This window comes from Aulostomus chinensis, chromosome 18 (genome assembly GCF_037954235.1).
Source record: "Aulostomus chinensis isolate RoL2024-O1b breed Wild chromosome 18, RoL_Achi_v1.0, whole genome shotgun sequence".
Taxonomy (NCBI): domain Eukaryota; kingdom Metazoa; phylum Chordata; class Actinopteri; order Syngnathiformes; family Aulostomidae; genus Aulostomus; species Aulostomus chinensis.
In genome coordinates, this window is record NC_141337.1 from 12,775,223 (window position 1) to 12,793,490 (window position 18,268).

The 18,268-nt window shown below is 43.1% G+C and overlaps 1 protein-coding gene across 4 annotated transcripts in view; it reads left to right on the forward strand.

Annotated features, from left to right (window-relative positions):
- septin9a (septin 9a) overlaps positions 1-18,268 on the forward strand; it is a 64,344-nt gene that overhangs the window by 7,656 nt on the left and 38,420 nt on the right. For 2 of the 4 annotated variants that reach the window (XM_086184184.1, XM_086184188.1), the window contains exon 2: positions 1,901-1,963. In XM_086184184.1, coding sequence (XP_086040310.1) covers positions 1,901-1,963 — 63 coding nt within the window. Of the gene's footprint in view, positions 1-1,900; positions 1,964-5,357; positions 5,532-12,930; positions 13,253-18,268 lie in introns of those variants that run through there. The other 2 variants (XM_086184187.1, XM_086184185.1) reach the window with 2 other exon arrangements.

Here is an 18,268-nt window from a genome sequence, read left to right on the forward strand (position 1 = left end):
CTGCAGATATATGTTTGTGTGTGTGTGTGTGTGTGTGTGTGTGTGTGTTATATGTTGTTTATTAGTCCATATATTGTTGCAGTGAAATGGGTAATATTACAATACAGGTGTTATTGAATCATCTGTCACCATGATTTTATAGCAGAGAGGCAGAAAAACTGCGTATTTCATCACCTCTTACAGTAGCTTCAAATTTCCCCCTCTCTCTCTCTCTCTCCCTCTCTCTCTCTCTCTTTCTCTCTCTCTCTCTCTCTCACACACACACACACACACACACACACACACACAAAACAGAGGTGTTATTCATGCCTTCCGCTCACACATTAGCTTCCATCCCCTCAGACCAGCTGTCTTTGTGTTGAAACCAGTGACAACACAAACTGGAAACCACCACGTCTGCTGGCATTATTGGCAGAGGATGGATGTCATGTCAAATCCTGATTTGCGGTAGGAAGTATTTTTAAGAACTTAATAAACGGATGGTACAACTGACTCACGGGCCACCAGCTGAACTCACCTCATCTGAGCAGCGGTGATGTGGGAGGAGGAGGAGGAGGAGCAGGAGGAGGGGAGAGAAGAGAAAAGGATGTGTGGCTTGAATAAGAGAAACGCCATTGCTGCGTCATGGCCTGCTCACTGTCTCATTGTCTCAGCTCCACATTACTATTGTGGAGGGGAAGGTAGAGTTTGTTGGTGTGGAGGCAACATTTGCAGAAGGCATCAGAGACGTCAGCTGATTTACTGTACAAGAAAACAAAACCCAAAACAAAGCTGGTTTGGAATGTACGGAAAACAGGCGGGATGAACTAAAGATGGGTCTGACAACATATGAACCGAGACAGATTAACAGACGGGAAACAAAGAAAGACAGGAAGTCATCGTACCAGACACAAGTTTTCAAAGTAAAATACTTGGCCAAAATAAGAAAAAAACAACAACAAGGAAATCAAAAACTGGAGTCCATGATGAGACACAAACTCAAGTGTAAAACCTAATGTTGAATCTGTGGTCTAGATGGGACCTTGACAGGTGATTCAGGTCTGTGGGAAGCAGCAATAGAAGCTACAGCTCCCCTGCAGTTAAGTCACGAAACAATGCGTTCAAGGCATCTTTATTCAAACATCTATGTGCCATCAGACTAAAACTGGACACAGAATGAAGTACACAAACACTAAAGGCAACTAAACACAAAATGAAATACACAAACTCTAAGGTGAACTGTGCATTATTGTGTTTTTATAAAATATGAACAGAGTATCATCAAAATCTTTCCTCATCCTCACATGATGATCTATACCGTCTGCAGGAGCTTCGGACTTGGTTCTGTGTGACTGTTCTTCCAGCATGTTCCACACAACTCTAAAAATAGGAACAAACTGTTCCTTCCATATCCAAATATTCTCTGTGGTCGGGCAATAATGACAATCTTTCAAACATGGCTGGACTTTAGTTTTCCACGACAGCTGAAGATTATTTGGTGTCGAGGAGAAAGTGAAGTAACTATATTCCACTTGTGGCTTGTTCATGTGATGTCACATAGTTGGGATGGAACTGATGCTGCTATGTGAAGGAACGTTGATATTGACAGCAGATGCTGCTCAAGGGCAACTTAAATGTGTTATTTTGAATGTTTGATTGTCACATTGGCTGTTTGGTGTAATCTTTAAAGCACAATATGCTTCTTGGACTTTAAGAAAATATAGATTAAATGCCAGATATTGAGACACTTTGTTGAACCAGCGATCCTGTCATGTATGCTGGTCCGACCACAGAAATGTGGGCAGAGAAGTCTTTAATCAGAAGAAGAGCAATATTTCTTCTCTACACCAGCTTTTATACGCTATCAGTATCACTCCAAAGCAGACGGTGTCACTAACGTATATTTGTTCCTCCGTTGCAGCGAGGTCAGCCAGCGCTCGATCAAGGAGGACAGAGAGAGATGGATTTGGCATCACCAGTCCCAGTAAGTAGACCACACCCATGTCTCCCCCTCTTCATTCATCCCGCACATGCACGAGAGTCTATCTACTGATTACGATTTCCCAATGTTTGCTGTAAAGTCACACACGGTCTTTCCAGTCGATATTTCACTGTTCCTGTAAGTATTACATAAGTCTGTGTTTCTGACCTTCAACAGCAGTGTGTTGAAACACTGCAGGTAGAACTGGCACAGTTTCCTGGCCAGATAACAGATGATGAAACGCAGGTTTGAGATAAAAATCACTTTAGAGACAGAATGATGGCACTGTGCCTTCCAAAGAGAGATTTATCTTGTTGCTGAGGCTGTTTGCTCATCAAAACCAAAACAAACAAAAAAAAATTCTTGTGCAGTTTTGCTATCAGTTTCTGGAACATGTCAGAAAATCAGAACAAGATCATGTGATTAAAAGAGCAGCAACTTTACCATAAAGTCATACTCTCAATCCATGTATCTTCTGCGACAATACGACAATAAGAGAACACGAGGCTTGGGAGCTGCATGGCTGAAAGAACCAGAGCAGAGTGGACTACGACTGATGAGACACAGGTGGTCGTGCTAAAATGATGGAAACACACCAGGCAGAAAGTGAATCAAAGACACAAGAGGGATCTAGAAATAAAACAGGAACTGACTAAAACTAGGTTCAACCAAGCTTGAGACAGGTTAATGTTGACTATAAAACTACAAATAATCATCTACAAATGATCCAAGCGCCCAAACTGAAAATGTATCCGTCCAAACCTGAAAGAAAAGCCTATATTTGCAATCCTCTCTGCATTCACGTTTATTTCTTAACGTGCACAAAAGTGAATGTAGTAGGTTTGTGTGTATGTAAACAGCTGTTGTGCAACATTGGCACATCGGCTGAAGATGTGGCTGAGGCTCCCTGCTGAGGCATCTTGTGGGTAGAGCAAACCCTTTCTGCAGCATCAGCACAGAGAGACAGAGCAAGAGACTGCGGCGGGTGCACACACACACACACACACACACACACACACATATCCTACATACACACCAGGTTTGCACATGGTGACTGTAAACTGAATCTGAAGGCAGACTGGGGCATGTGAGAGCTGTGTGTGCATGCAAATTTATCCTGTAGACGGCTGATGAGACACATTCAGACGGTGCATTGTGGTTGTGTGTGTTTCTTGGTATACGCGGGGATGACTCTCTGGAGAAGGTGTGTGTCAATCAAGTCACTTCTAAGAAACTTCTCCGGAAAGTTGAGAACAAGCAAGGACGGCAGCATGAGACATCCTTGATTGTCTTGAGTGTCGATTAGTGTTTCTTTCCCTCAATCTCTGATTTGGCTCCTACTGGAACTTTCTATGCACTTCCTTCTCAAATCTGTCCGTGCACGTTGCTGTTGAGTGCCTTACTTATTCTCTGTAGTGCATGTGTGCTTGTGTGTTGGTGTGTACTCTATATGCCTGGGATTTTTTTTTTTTTTGGCAAGTTTGAATGATGGAATGAGTGAAAGACAAACATGAATCAAACTGACAGACTGAAACACACACGCAGATGCTGATATGTAACAGCGGCACGCATGCACACACACATGTACAGGTTGTTTGGATATGCTTAAGGCTGTGGATGAGGCCATGCTTGTCAGCAGACCTCCTTGATGCCGTGGCGCCACAGGGCATTTGTGTGTGTGTGTGTGTGTGTGTGTGTGTGTGTGTGTGTGTGTGTGTGTGTGTGTGTGTAAATTGCCATTTGATGGGAGATGCCCGATACAAAACATCTGCCAACAAGTCAGATTTACGAGCTGGCAGACGGGTGTGTTACCGTAACCTCAACTCCTGTGCACACATATCTTCATGTTTTAGACGACATTGTACTGACTTTAATTAGTTTCAGTTAGACCAGTTAAACCACTACTCTAACCCAAAACAAAACAATACCTCAACCTAACTTTAAGTTTTCACCAGAAAATCAGATGATTTACGTCATGGGGACTTATTCCCCAAAAGGGAGGCGAGTTACCAAAATGTGTGGGAGTAAAGCCACAACAGAGTAAAACACACACACGCACGCACGCCCTCACGCACGCCCTCACGCACGCCCTCACGCACTTGACACTCCCTTTATTGTTGATCTGAGCATGGCTAAATCCCATCCAGCAGTCAGCAGATCCTCTGCGCGCGCACGCACGCACACACACACACACACACACACACACACACACACACACACACACACACACACAAACACACACACACACACACAAGTTCATGGGTGTGTCAACATGATTATTAAAAGTTCAGTAAATTTAATAGACAACGACTACTGGTAATGATAGTGATTATATTAATAATAATTGCCATTGCTTATGATGACCTCCTGGTGCCGCCAAAGTGCAAATTTTAATTTTTTCCATCACCCGACACCTCAGTGTGGTGCTACTTCAAGAATAAAGACACGAGTAGATAAACTAAATTCAAATACACAAACGCACTGATACAATATGTGAAGTCACTTCAGGAGTGTGTTTTGCACAAGACAGCAGCCTGACATGTCAGAGTGTGTTTGATGTCTCTATCGGAGCTCAGACGCTTGCCACGTGACCTGTGACCCCCGACACAGTGTGAGAGATGTCTAAAAGGTCAGAGATGTCCAAAAGGTCAAAGGTCGTCTGAGTTTCCTGAACACATAGACAGCAGAGACATTTTAATCTGTGCAACAGTAGGACTCAGGGGTGTTGCTAGGCATTTTGGATCCCATGACAGGACACAATATTAGCCCCCATCAACCATTTATGAGCTATAAGTTTTACTATTCTTTTGAGGACCCCTGTCAGCAACGGGTCCGTTGATTTATCTGTTTTCCTCCTCTGTGTGGTACCTTCGAAAGGTGTCGTAGTTTTCCTTTTTTAGGGAGGTATGTTTTGATGTAGGTACTCCTTTGCTTCTGTCCCATATTGTCATTCCACATTTGCATTTTTCAACACACACACATATGCACACACACACACACACACATTTACAGAAGCAGAACTGTGTTCGTGTACTTTTGCAGATGATGCTGGTATTGATTGGGGTACGGTTTACACACACACACACACACACACACACACAAGTAAACTGAAGATCTGAGGGAAGAGTTTGCAAGTTGGATGGGTTATTTTAGTCTGGCTGAGCCTGTCCATGTCACATGGTGGAGCTAATGGTTTCTATTTTCAAGATACAATGCCGCTTCAGTCTTAAGGTCGGAGGAGAAGAAAGAGCAGAGAATGCAACATATGATCAGCACATGGGGATGTCGTAATTCTGAATTCATTAGCAAGACACACTGAAGGAATCAAACCAGGGAGAAGAAGTGAGGGAGAACAGAGAGCCCTGAAAGGAAAGGGAGAGTAAAGAAGAGGAGGAAAAGGAACAGAGGGAGAGGGGAGGGAGAGAGAAAGGGAAGTCCAAAAAAAGACAGGGAGAGAGAGAGAGAGGGAGAGAGAGATTGAGAGAGAAAGAGAGAGAGTAGAGTGAAAGAGCAGACACTACATGTGGCTGTGGAGGGAGTGATCTGGTTATGGAGGGGGACAAATTCTCAGGTAAGATAAACTCTCAGCCCAGATGAGCTCAGGTTTCTCTCCTGGATGGAAAGGAGTCTCTTCAATCAGCTATTTTACCGTGATCGAGTGTCTTTTCTGTGAAACACTGCCTCTATTTTCCCCTCCATGGTATTTTCCACTCTCTCATTCTGTCCTGTTTGCTGACTGCATGTTTTCTTTGGGGTTTGGAGCTGGAACCCGGGAGCTGTGCAAGGGTTTGTGTAGCAGCTTAGTGGACTTGTTCTGGTTTATTTGTCATTATATGTGTCCTCTGTCTGTAATGTTTGCAGACTTTTCTGTCTATGTTTGCGCCCACCGTCTCCACCCTCCTGTCCCATTGTTCCCTGTGGAATATTTGTGTCTCTACAGGTTGTTGGTCAGTCGCTATCTCTTTTGTCTGCCTGTCTTTACACTTTTTTTTCACTCGCTGAGGAGCCAATTCTGGTGTGAAGTGACACAGAGACTGCACGCTTTTCTTTCTGCATTCTTTCATTCTTCTCTTGGTGTGAAAACAGGAAAGAGCTCTGTTTGAACAGTACTACTCTTGTCCCTTGTGGCTCAGATCCCATTTCGGTCATCAGTCAGTCACTAATTTAGCCAGCAGGACACAAAAAGCCTGCTTCAGTCCACTGACAATGTGAAACAGACAATAAAAATCTGACCCACTGATGTTGTTTTTCCCCCATTTGATGCTGTAAAAACATGCATCGTGAATTGAGTTTGATAGTGTGTGTGAGTATGTGTGTGTGTGTGTGTGTGTGTGTGTGTGTGTGTGTGTGTGCGCGCGCGCATGTGCAATGCGGGAGTCATCAGTGACACCGCATGCTTGTTCATGGTGAGCTGTAAGATTACTGGCATGAACAAAAAAAATGTATGCTTGAGTAGAAAGGGTGAAGTGGCTGCAGCAGCGTGTGCATGTGTGTGTGTGTGTGTGTGTGTGTGCGTGTGTGCGTGTGCATGTGTGTGTGTATACAGTATGTGCGTGTGTGCGCGCATGACCTCACGTAACACCAATAGAGTGTGTGTGTCTGGATGACGTCGGTAAGACTATTGATTAACAAGTTAAAGATTAGTTCCTGTAGGTGTTTGAAGGAGATGCCCCCCACACCCCTCTTTTTCTCTCTCACACAAACACTTACACACACACACGCACGCACGCACACACGCACGCACACAAACACAGTGATGTTACTACTCTACATGGGAACTCTCTATTGACGTTCATTCATTCATTCCTATGTATTTCTCAGGCCCAGAAGCACATTTTAACCCTTGAGGAGCTGTTTAAAATTCTGGGGTCCAGCATTTTGGCCTCTCAAAGCACACCAGACTCCACAAGTTCAGTGGCCCCTCAGTTTTTGGGCCCCAGACAAAGGTGATAACCTCAATTTTTAGCTTTTTACATTTACTTTTGTTCATCATTTCATCGAGACTAACCGAGCTTGCCCTCCCCACCCTGAAAGTTTAGTTTGTGTCCATTAAGTCGGTGCGCGCACGCACGCACACACACACACACACACACACACACACACACACACACTCCATTGCATTAGGTTTATAGTCATTTCCTGGAGAGTCCTTACAACTGTGTAAAGTGTTCTGACATCATGTGGAATACCTATTGTACCACGCGCACACACACACACACACACACACACACACACACATACACACACAGGCTCTGTGTCTCCAGGTGCTTCCTAGGGGGACTCAACATACTTTGTGTGTTTGTCAGTAGTGTATGAATGTTAACTGGAGTGTATTCATCAGTGCGATGTCTTCCACCTACAGGCTCCCGTCTACCAACATATCATGTAAAACAGTCATTAATAAGATGGTGTAAAGTAGGAGGGGCCACTCTCCGCTCATTGTTTAACTGCTGTGGTGTTTGGGTTCACCCCCACTGCTCTGTTTTTCAGGCACATCAGAGAAGTGTCTCTAAAAATTCACGTTACAGCAGACAGACGTGAGTATTAGATTCACAAGCTGGACAGAAACACAACTCCATATGTTAGTGTTATAGTTTCCAAAAGTGAACGCTGGTTCAGATTAGAATGAGAACAACCCATTGTCCTGACCATGTTATCTTGATGTGTATCATGGGTGCTTCTCATCTGCTCCGGTCAAATCAATTCAATTCACTTCTTGCTAATGTTCCTCCCTCACAAGTGGTGCTGATTTTGCAAAGCTCGCTTTGTCTCTTGTTTTCTCTTCCCATATGAATCAACAGGGATGACGCTCCCAATAGAAACAGTCAGACAGCCACAGAGATTGTGAGTAGAGGTTAAAGGGGGCCTTACGTGTCCCGTTCTTTCCAGTCATAGTGAGGTCAGCTGATGACACAGTCATGCTCAGCTCCCATTCAAATCTCAAGCTCATGACTAAAGGAAGAGACTTAGTAGAACCTGAATCCATCATTTTAATCTGCTCAGCGAGAGGTAGCGCAGTATAGATGGTTGTGGTTGGTAATGAATGCCACCAGGTGGAGGTACTGAGTCTTTAATCCCACACGATTTTCTGTTTTCTTTGTTATAGACTTTATTTTTTTCTTTCTGAAAATCCCCATCAGAGACATTTTATTACAGGAACTTACAACCACGTTGCTCCCCGATGGCACTCTGTCAATGTTTTGGATGCACACAATGGTGTCTTGTTGACGTACTAAACAGAGATGGAGCAGACGGTGGAGGTGGGTGAATGACTGAGGATAGAGAGAGAGAGAGAGAGAGAGAGAGCAAGAGAGAGAGAGAGAGCAAGAGAGAGAGAGAGAGAGAGGCCTATTGATAATAATCTTGATGGAGGACAGCTGCTCGCCTTATTTACCAAGCCATTCCTTCCCGTGCATGGGGGAACACACACACTCATAGGTTGCAGAATGTGTTTGCACGGTCAATGCACACACACACACACACACACACACACACACACACACACACGCACACACACACACACATACACACACCCAAGCAGCACTCGCCATAGTGAGTCGGGCCTTGCTTCCAACAGGTGCTGCATTTGATTAAAGTATGCGAAGCCTGCTGCTGTTTAACATTTGTCACTACAGCTGTGCCTATACTTTAGATGAAGCTGCTTTACCATGTGGGCTTTGGGGCCGCAGGAAGGGGCTCATGCGCGTGTGTGCATGTGTGTGTGTGTGTGTGTGTGTGTGTGTGGGTGTGTGTGTTTTACAAATCCTTCCACATTTTCAGTCACTTTTCTTCTTTTTTCAAGCGTTTCTTATATTGACATCGCTGCAATACTTGCCCTCACCATTTATTTTCACTGAAAGCACAGTACTGTTGTGCACTAAAGGCCAAGCGTGTCTGTGTATGTTTACATTATTTGTGCTACTGACCCCATCAATCCAGCTGTTCTCCCCTTTGTTTCACTATGAGGGTGAAATCATCCTAGTTGGGTTCACCGTCCTCTCACGTCTCTCTTCATGTCTCTCTCTCCCTCTGACAAGTAAAAATGTATTATTTACATATTCATTTTTATCTTTCAGACAAATTTTTACTTTCACTTCCTACATTTTAAAACAAACGTTTCTTTCTCATTCTTACGTTGTTAAAAACAGGCTGATGTACAACAGCAAAAACAACGTGAAAAAATTTAATAAAGTAGAACTTGTTCTCTCTCCAACATGGCTGATGCGAATGCACATAGACCTTTGTTGCCACATGGAAAAATGTATAAGAGTTCTGCCAAATGTAAAAAAAAACAAAAACAACTTGAATTCAAATTTTCCAACATTTTTAAATGTGTGCAGTTGAAAATCAATTTTTAAAAACTCATTACTTTTTACTTTTGAATCCATTTAACAGCCTGCACTTGTATGACAACAGTATTGGTACTTGAATGATCAAAGTGTACTTTTGCCACCACTGCTCTCTCCCCCTCTTTTCACCCTCCCCTCTAAGGTCCAGAGGCAGATAGAACTACTTATTATCACAGTTGCCATGTAAACAAAACTAACTAGTCACAGTCAAAATATGCACCCACATGAACACACACACACACACACACACACACACACACACACACACACACACACACACACACACACACACACACATAATAAAAGCCTCACAGATTTTACCTCTTCCAGATGGTTCATTTGATAGAGCCTGACTCATTGACTATGTTGTGTTCAAGGAAGAGCCAACAAAGCATTTGTTGTTGTAGGATGAACTCAGCAGGAAGCCGGAGTTTCCTTTGTTGCCGGTCAGAACTCAGGCCTGACTGTCCAAACTTGACACCCCCTGAAATCAATGGATAGCTCATTCATGCTTTTTAGTCCTAGTACCAGATTTCATTGATCATCTTTGAAATCACATTCTGAAACCGAAATGTCTTTTATTGTGAATTAAAGACGGAATTATCTCAATAATTTAGGAAACAGCCCGCTTTTTCTGATTTTTTCCCTTCTGTTTATCTGAATTCACAAGATAATTGTTTCATTATTTCAGAAAAACAAGGCTTAATTTCTAAATTAATGAAATAATCCCCCCAAAAAATGCTTCTTTAGTTTTTTTTGCATTAGTGAAATAATTAAGTCGTTAATTTTAAGCGAATGCAAAACACTTTTGTACAAATTTGTTACTCTCCAAAAGTATGAAGGTATTATGTTCAGCTCCTGAAGTAGTCATGAACATGAAGTGGCAGTGCACAGGAAGTAAAAATACCCTAAAGCCTATCCTTTTATTGGTTTTGTTATCAAACCAACACTCCTTGGTGCTGCAGGTTTCCAGGTTTTGCAGGACCCTTGTAAACTTGTCTACAGAGAAGGGGGCGGACCGGCGCTGAGGCTTCAGAATCTCTTGGTCTTGTTTTGATGCATGCAGGGATGTGGTTGCTAACATTTGCAACCTGTTGTCACCCTGGCATCGCCCTAGCAACTGCCACACTAGCTTGGCATCCATTTATAGAAGTTGCCTTCCTCCCACTCTGCTCCTCTCATTTTTCAACTCCAGGGACCCTCTTTAGACTGGCGGTGGTCTGTGTTTCTTTAAGCAAATGGCGGCTGTCTCTGTCTCTCTTCATGCGTACGCTCCAGTGCAACATAACACCAGCAGCTGCTTATTCAAAGACATTACAATACATTAATTTACAGGAGGTCTGAGACCCCACATGGGCTATCAGATAGCATCTCTATCACCACATGATTAATTAATAGTCAGGATAACATTGCACATGTATACTGTAATTTTTTTAAGAAGCAATTCTTTTGTTTTTGCTGGATGTTGGAATTTACAGCGTCCTGGTGCTGAAGATGACCTTACATAACCCTTCTGGGTCATAGACACTTTTAGTATTCGAGTCATATTTTTGCGAAGCACCATAAAACTGTGTCTAAAAAGAATGTTGCATATAACTGTGAGTAGATTCCTCTCTCACTGCTGTGATTGTGAATGAGTTCTTTACAGATCAGGCTGAAAAAAAAAACCTCCCAATGTGACAGTTGTTACAGCAGATTGGATTAGCACAGTCTGGGCCTGCTGGGGCTTGCAGGGATATGCAGTAGAAGGAAGTGTGTGTGCATGTGTATGCGTGTGTGTGTGTGCCTGTGTGTGGGCATGCATCTGTTTCTTGCTTTACCGTGCATGTTCATATTTTGCATGCATTTGCCGTGGCCATATGTGTTGTTTATGAGTTTGCATCAAGAGTGCGTGTGTGTGTGTTGTGTGTGTGTGTGTGTGTGTGTGTGTGTGTGTGTGTGTGTGTGTGTGTGTGTGTATGAGTGTGTGGAGGAATCTAACACATATGTGCGGGGGCAGGATACACTGATTAAATTGAGGGTGTGTCCAAAGCGGGATTCTCCCCATATCTCCATCTCTATCTGTTTCCAGATCACATTACTGTGTACAAGGGACACTGCTGCCACTAACACGGTTGCCAATGACAACAAGATTTACTCAGGTGCAACGCTGCCTCCTGCTGGAGACACATTATGTCAGCTGCAGTGCAGTATTTACTGAGTAGAAAAACTTGGATTATGCTCTCATACTCAACTTTTTCTGTGCCATAAAATACGAAACCTAAGACTCATGACTCCTGAGATTAGTAGCACGCTGGTTTATTATCAATAAAGGATTTACATCTGACAAAAAGAAGGGAAAGAAGATCACTTTAAGACCTTTTATCAAAGCAGTAGATCTCCACTATCTTCATGGAAATTGTAATATCACTCACCAGAAAATCTCTGATCGTATCTCATTAGGACTAAGGATCTAAATGAAAACCAATCAAGCAATAGTCTCCTGGATTTTCAAAGATTCCAGGCGCATGTCCAGCTTTCACCTTAGCCAGCCGTAATCAATAGCTTTTTTCATAATTTCTCACATTTATTCTGTTACGTACTTTGCAGGGTTCAGTGGTTGGCAAATTGGTAAGAAACATCTCAGCTTGCAAGTTAAGCCTTCACAAAATCTGTGTGTGTTTGTGGACATCTGTGTTTATGATCAGTGAACATGCTTAAATCAACACTGAATGCAAACTTTGATTCCAAATGTAAGCAACAAATCGGCCAAAAAATGTGGCAGACATGCAAAATTAGTTACAATAAATCCAATGTAGGAGAGCAGTGGAGGAGACTGAGGAGTTCTGTCATGCACTTCACACCCGAATGTTTATTAAATATGAAACATTCTCCATACCCTTCTAATTACTTTAATCCGCCTCTTTTCTCTCATTTTTGCCTCAGGTGTCGCTTGTACTTTGGAAGCGGTGAAAAGACTAATGATCTCTCTCTCTCTCTCTCTCTCTCTCTCTCTCTCTCTCTCTCTCTCTCTCTCACCTACTCACACACATACACACACACACACACACACACACACACACACACAGAGGCTCATTCACATGGTCATTAAGTCATTAGACTACTTATTTATTGATGTCTGCCTCCGGAGCAACTGAGCATGTCAGACGATCTACTGACCGCCTGCAGGAGCCTGCCCTGACCATATTAGTCCATAAAATCATCCTGTCTCCACTCTACATTTATTAATCTCTCTAATACAACCTTTCACTCCATCTACTGTAAGAACCGATTGTGTCTAGTTGGTGTATGAGGATTGCTGTGTTGATTTATAGGATGCTGATGTTGCCCTATAGGACCAGCAATAACATATTTGAGTATTTCATCAGCTACTGAGAGTATGTCAGTCATGTGACTGAGGCCACAGGAAGTGGGTTTGAATGTTAGCGTCCGTATAATTTAACCAACCCAGTCAAAAAATGAGAGCTTTCACAGAGAGTCCGCTGTAGAAGGGGGAGGGAGGTAAGAGAAGAGGGGGAGGGAAGACAGGGAGCTGGAGGGAAAGAGAGAGAAAGAGAGGCAGGGAGAGGGAGGTGGGTGGGGGGTTGTCATCGCTCGCTCATAGCAAGCCCTGGAAGTTGAGAGGGAGGAGAAGAGGAAAAATAAGTTGCTGTTGTGAGAAAGAGGGGAGAGATAGAGAGAGTGAGACAAGAGAGCGGTGGGTTTGGATCAACTCCGGTGTGTTTTTTTTCTTCTTCTTCTCCCTCCCCTCCTCTCTCCTTCACGGGCTCCTAATTTGGGATTTGTTTAAAAGCAGGACTGCGCCTCAAGAAGACTTTTCCTTGCTGGGTAAAGGGAACCCTACTTCCTCTCTCGAACTATATACACAATCACACTTGCTCCCCAAAAATGTCTGATTCCACAGTCAACGCTCACTTGGAAGGGATCATATCAGACTTTGAAGGTTAGTTCCTTTCTCTCTTGCACTCTGCTGCTTTTCTTCTTCTTCTTCTTGCCCCACTGCAGAGTGAGTGAGGCGTTCTCTAACCCTGCCATGAGGACAGTATAGATGGTTTCCACATGTTTGATTGGATCTGCATCTGGAAAAACTGAGAGAGAGAGAGAAAGATTTTTTGACATCTGCGGGTAGCTCGGAAGGAATTATGCTAAAAGTGTTGCTTTTGATGCCTCTTTGATGACATGCGCGTGTTTGTTATTGATGTCATGAGCATTAAAGTGTGGATTTAGAAGGAAGTGTGCGACTGATTCAGCCTCCTCATACAAAAGTTGTGAATGTGTTCAGCCCTCAAGAGGCAGCAACTGACCACACGGCTGTGAGGGGAACACCTGGCATATAGACACACACACACACACACACACACACACACACACACACACACACACACACACACACACACACACACACACACCCTCCCTCTATGTTCTTCCCTTTTTCTCCTCTTCCTTTTCATCTCTCGGCTCCTGGCCCTTAGCTTCACCCTGTCATCCCCCTCCTCCCACTCGTCCTGCGGCAGTGCTTCCCCTTTTCCTCTCTCAGCAGCTTGTCCATCCTCATCCCCTGTCTCCTGGTTATATCGATGCTGGATGTGACACGCCGGGTGGGGGTTGTTCATGACAGGACCCCCCCCCCCCCCCCCCACACACACACACACACACACACACACACACAAACACACCTGTCCATCTATCCAACTGTCTGTCTCTCACAAACACACAACCATTATGAACACATCTGCACTTGTCCAGAGCTGCTTTCCTGTCAACACCAGTTTGCTTGTGGTATGTATGGTGGCCTACACATTTAGCAGGAAGATAAATGGCGCTCAGGCATGAGGGAGTAAAAACACGTGCATTAATATAGCTTGAAGTCACACTTTAGGACACCCTTCACTCGTGTGTAACATGATGGGTCACATTGTCAATGATGTGCGTCACCAACCTTTGTGACGCCACCATGATGACCGTGATGTGTGGCCTTGTGTGGTTCTGTCAAGTGGCACGGATCCAGCAGCTAGCCAAGAAACTCTCACCTTCAGATTGATGTCAGATATCCTTACAAGGCCGAATATCACATGGACTGGATACGTTGAGTAGCTTTGAATCTATTTAATCTGTTTTTTAAAAAAAACAAACAAACAAAACATCAGACCTCATTCATGAAACTCACAATTTGCAGAATATATAAAATTCTTTGTGACAGTTACAGGAGGTACTCAAAATGTCAGAGGAGAGAAGTTACAAATCACAGTCAGATTTTACTTCCTGCCTCTAAGATTTAAGTTCAGGTTAAAAAAAAAAAGTCCTTGAATAAGAATGTATTCGTACGATTGGTGAATGAGGCCCATTGTCGTGTGGAAAAGATGGAAACCAACCAAGGAAATGTCATAAAAAATACAAGTGACCACAACATCTTAAAACTGAGGTGTTAAGATTCCAGTGGAGACAGGGAATTTCCTGGTTCAACAAAGTCACATGACAGGCAGCCTTTACTGCGGAGATAACCTACATCAGGAGGCAGGTTAAGATGGCGGTTTAAAGTAACAAACACTAGAATTTGCAGCAGGAAACAGCTGTTTTAGTCCCATCTACAATAACGCGTTTCACAACTGCATTTCATCACATTAACCCACCCACCCAAACCAAGTGCTTTTGTCATTTCAAGAAGCCTGCGGGAGAAAATAACAATCAATTCAAGTGTTCTTAACTCCAGAAAAACATCAACCAGAGCAATATGTTGTTGAACCAGGTCTTTCGTGTGTCCATCATGAAGGGATTGACTTTCTTTTGGTTGTTGTTTGTTACAAAAGTTACAAAGGTAACGCAGTCTCTAGATGTTGTGGTCATTTTCCTGTTCATTTCACAAGGTTGACCTCGGCTTTGAGACTTTTCCCCAAAAAAGGCTTTGTTTGTACTTTCAGTTGACTAGAATTTTCTTGTTGCAGTGTTTGTGTGAAAAGAGAAGATTTAGCCACACCCATCAAGCGCAGCACATCTGAAAGCCTATTAAATTTGAATCAACAAATAAAAAGTCATTTTCTATGACGGCATTTGAACATCTGCCAAAATATCCTTGACAGTATGGAGTATCATCTTTCTATGCATGTGCACCAAAGTAGTAAGCTTTCAATGCTCGACATGTTCAGGCCCCGTGTCGGACAGTGAGTGAGTTTCACTGTGTCATGCCCTTATATGATGACGCAAGTAAGAAGCTGAGAGAAACAGAAGACGCGACTCTCCTGCCCATGAGGCTGATGACCTCAGCTGTGACCTCACAAACTGACACAGATCATTGACTGAGCTTCTCTGGTTTTTTGTTTTGTTTTTATTGAATTTTTTCAATATTATTTATCTTTTTTTAAAAAACAAAAAAAACAAAAACAAACATCATGGCTCCTCTGTTTTGTATAAACATACATCATAGCCTCTATTCCAAGAACCAGACATCCCTTTGTACGGCGTATTGATCTCAGTGTCCCGACCAGCTGCCGCTTTAACGCTTTTCTTTCTTTAACCCTCCTCTCATTGTCTTTGTATCTCCAAGCTGAATGTTCACTTCTTCAGTGAGAGGAAATTCCACAGGAGCAGATTTCTGTGGTGCAAATGTCGGGTTAGGCGGTGGAGGAGAGGGTCAGTGCACAGCAGGGTCTCTCTTGACACATTCACAAGGCACCCATCATGATAACATACATTCTGAAAGCATGTGGAGGGTTTAGATAAAGAAAAGTGATTGTAATATTAATCATAATTACAAGTTTTTGTAAGAACGAGCCCTTGATGTCTACATCGGGTGCAGGTCCTCTTCCAGGGGGCCTTACGTGTTACACAATCTTGTTTTGCAGAGGTCCATTACAGACAAATCAAACAGTTTTTCACTGTTTTACGTTGACGTTTAACCTGTTAGAGTAAATGTACTGAATACGCTGGTAATGTTGTTCTGCCCTCCACAAGGTGACTCTCTGAACTGGGAGCGTTTAAGACAGCTGGATTCATGGGAACGCAACCCATGAGTCTATGTGGTATCAGAGCAGCAGATGAACAAGATAAACAACTTTTTGTGTCTAACACTGATTTGCTGTTGATTCGATGATATCTTTTTTTTTTTAAATCCTGGAATTTTCCATCTCTACGTTGAACCACTTGTCATCCACAGTGTCAAATGTCTGCTGAGCTTTTGTTTTCTGGCCTGATGCCACCCTGATGTAATGTCAGCGTAGTAATGTGGTAAAGTTTATTAAAAAATAAATAAAAAAGACTGGATGTTCCCAAATGGAAATCATTTATGAGGACAAATATTTTTTGAATGACACCAAAGTTGCCTGTTTTCTGCTAAACAGGTAGTTCCATAACTAAAGGTTCAACATTTAATCTTCTGCAAAGGAAGTGAGCAGTTAAATCAAACAGTCCAAAGATTTAAAGCGCATAGTTTATGACCAGGTTCTACTAATTGCTCTTTAATCATAAGCAAAGCCATTTTTTTTTACAAGTTAGGCGACCAACCTTTTTTTTGTAGGACACACTCCTTAATAGTGAGACATTTTGGTGAAGAATCATGGCAGGAACTTTTAAAAATGAAAACTATTATTATAAGCCAACTACCACTTAGCTGTGGCTTTGGATGTTTTTCAGGAGCTCTGTAAAGTCGGATGGCGCTCTGTAATCCAAGCTGCACGGGGGGAGTCTGCTATTATAGAGCAGTAAGGAGACCATAGACATTTCAGTTCGTCAGACTCAGATGATAGTGATCTTAACCATTAATACTGAGTCCTGTGACAAAACGCCACAAAGGTCTTACTATTGAGGGAGGCAGCGTCCTCTGATGATAACCGTCTTCCACCCTTATCAGCATTATCAGGCTGCCCTCTTCTCTCCAGCTAAGACAGGTTTCCTGCTGATGACGCCAACAGCATGGGTGCTGCAGGGAAGCGCGGGGGGTCACTCCGAGGTAGAGTGAACACAGCAGGTCTTTATTAGGCTTGTTACCTCTGCCAAAGCAGGAAATGTGATCACGGGTGTTGGTTTGTATGACTGTTAGCAGAATAACTCAAAAAAGTTGTGGATGGATTTTGATGACATTTCGTAAGTTGATGGAGTTAGTTCAAAGAACAATGGACCTAGGGATTTTATCCGATGATGTCACATCACTTAAGCAGAGGTACAGTATGCACTCTGTATGCTAGGTTTTTTTTCACCTTATTGGACATTTGGAGTGATACCTGCACTGATGCAACCTGAGACAAGAACATAGCTCTAAACAGGCCCAGTGCTATGGCTAAAAACAACTAGCCTGTGATGAAAGACTGCCTTTTGTTCATTGAGTAAGTGTTTTCTGCAGGGAATGGAAAATGTGTTTGACGCCTCCAGGAAAGCGGGTGTGACCTTAAAACTAATTTCAAGCTGAATGCCTTTTGTGATGCTTGCACATTTTTTTTTTGTTTCACATGTAGAGCCCTTTATAACAGAGATAGTGAATATCAGTGGATACAGCTATGTTTGTGATAAACATGTCAAGCTAGCTGCAATAGAAATATGTGCCTTTAACACCCTAGTAAAGAGTAGAGTGAAGGAAGTTATCGTCTAGTCCAGCTTCTAGTGCTCCTGATGTCCCCCCAAAACCACTTAAGACAAAAGGGGGTATCTTGCTGACCTGTCCAACTCATCTGCAGTCATGCTCAGAGAGGCACAGAGAATGTCAATGTGGTGCTCATCCGGTACATGCTACACTGGAGAACAGAGCAGCCACATCATGTGAGTTTCTGGCGGTTTAGCCATGTTTCAGAGCACTAAAGGAAAGTCGGCCCTGGTCGTAACGAGTGTTGGTTGAAAAACATCACGCTTGGCTGCTATGGCTTCCAGTAAGCCCGCTAATAAGTTTACAGTGTCTGATGAAGAGCAGAGATGGAGTTCTGTTGTGTGCAGATTTTGTTTCAGTTCTACGTCAAGTGAAAGGTGAAGAAAGAAG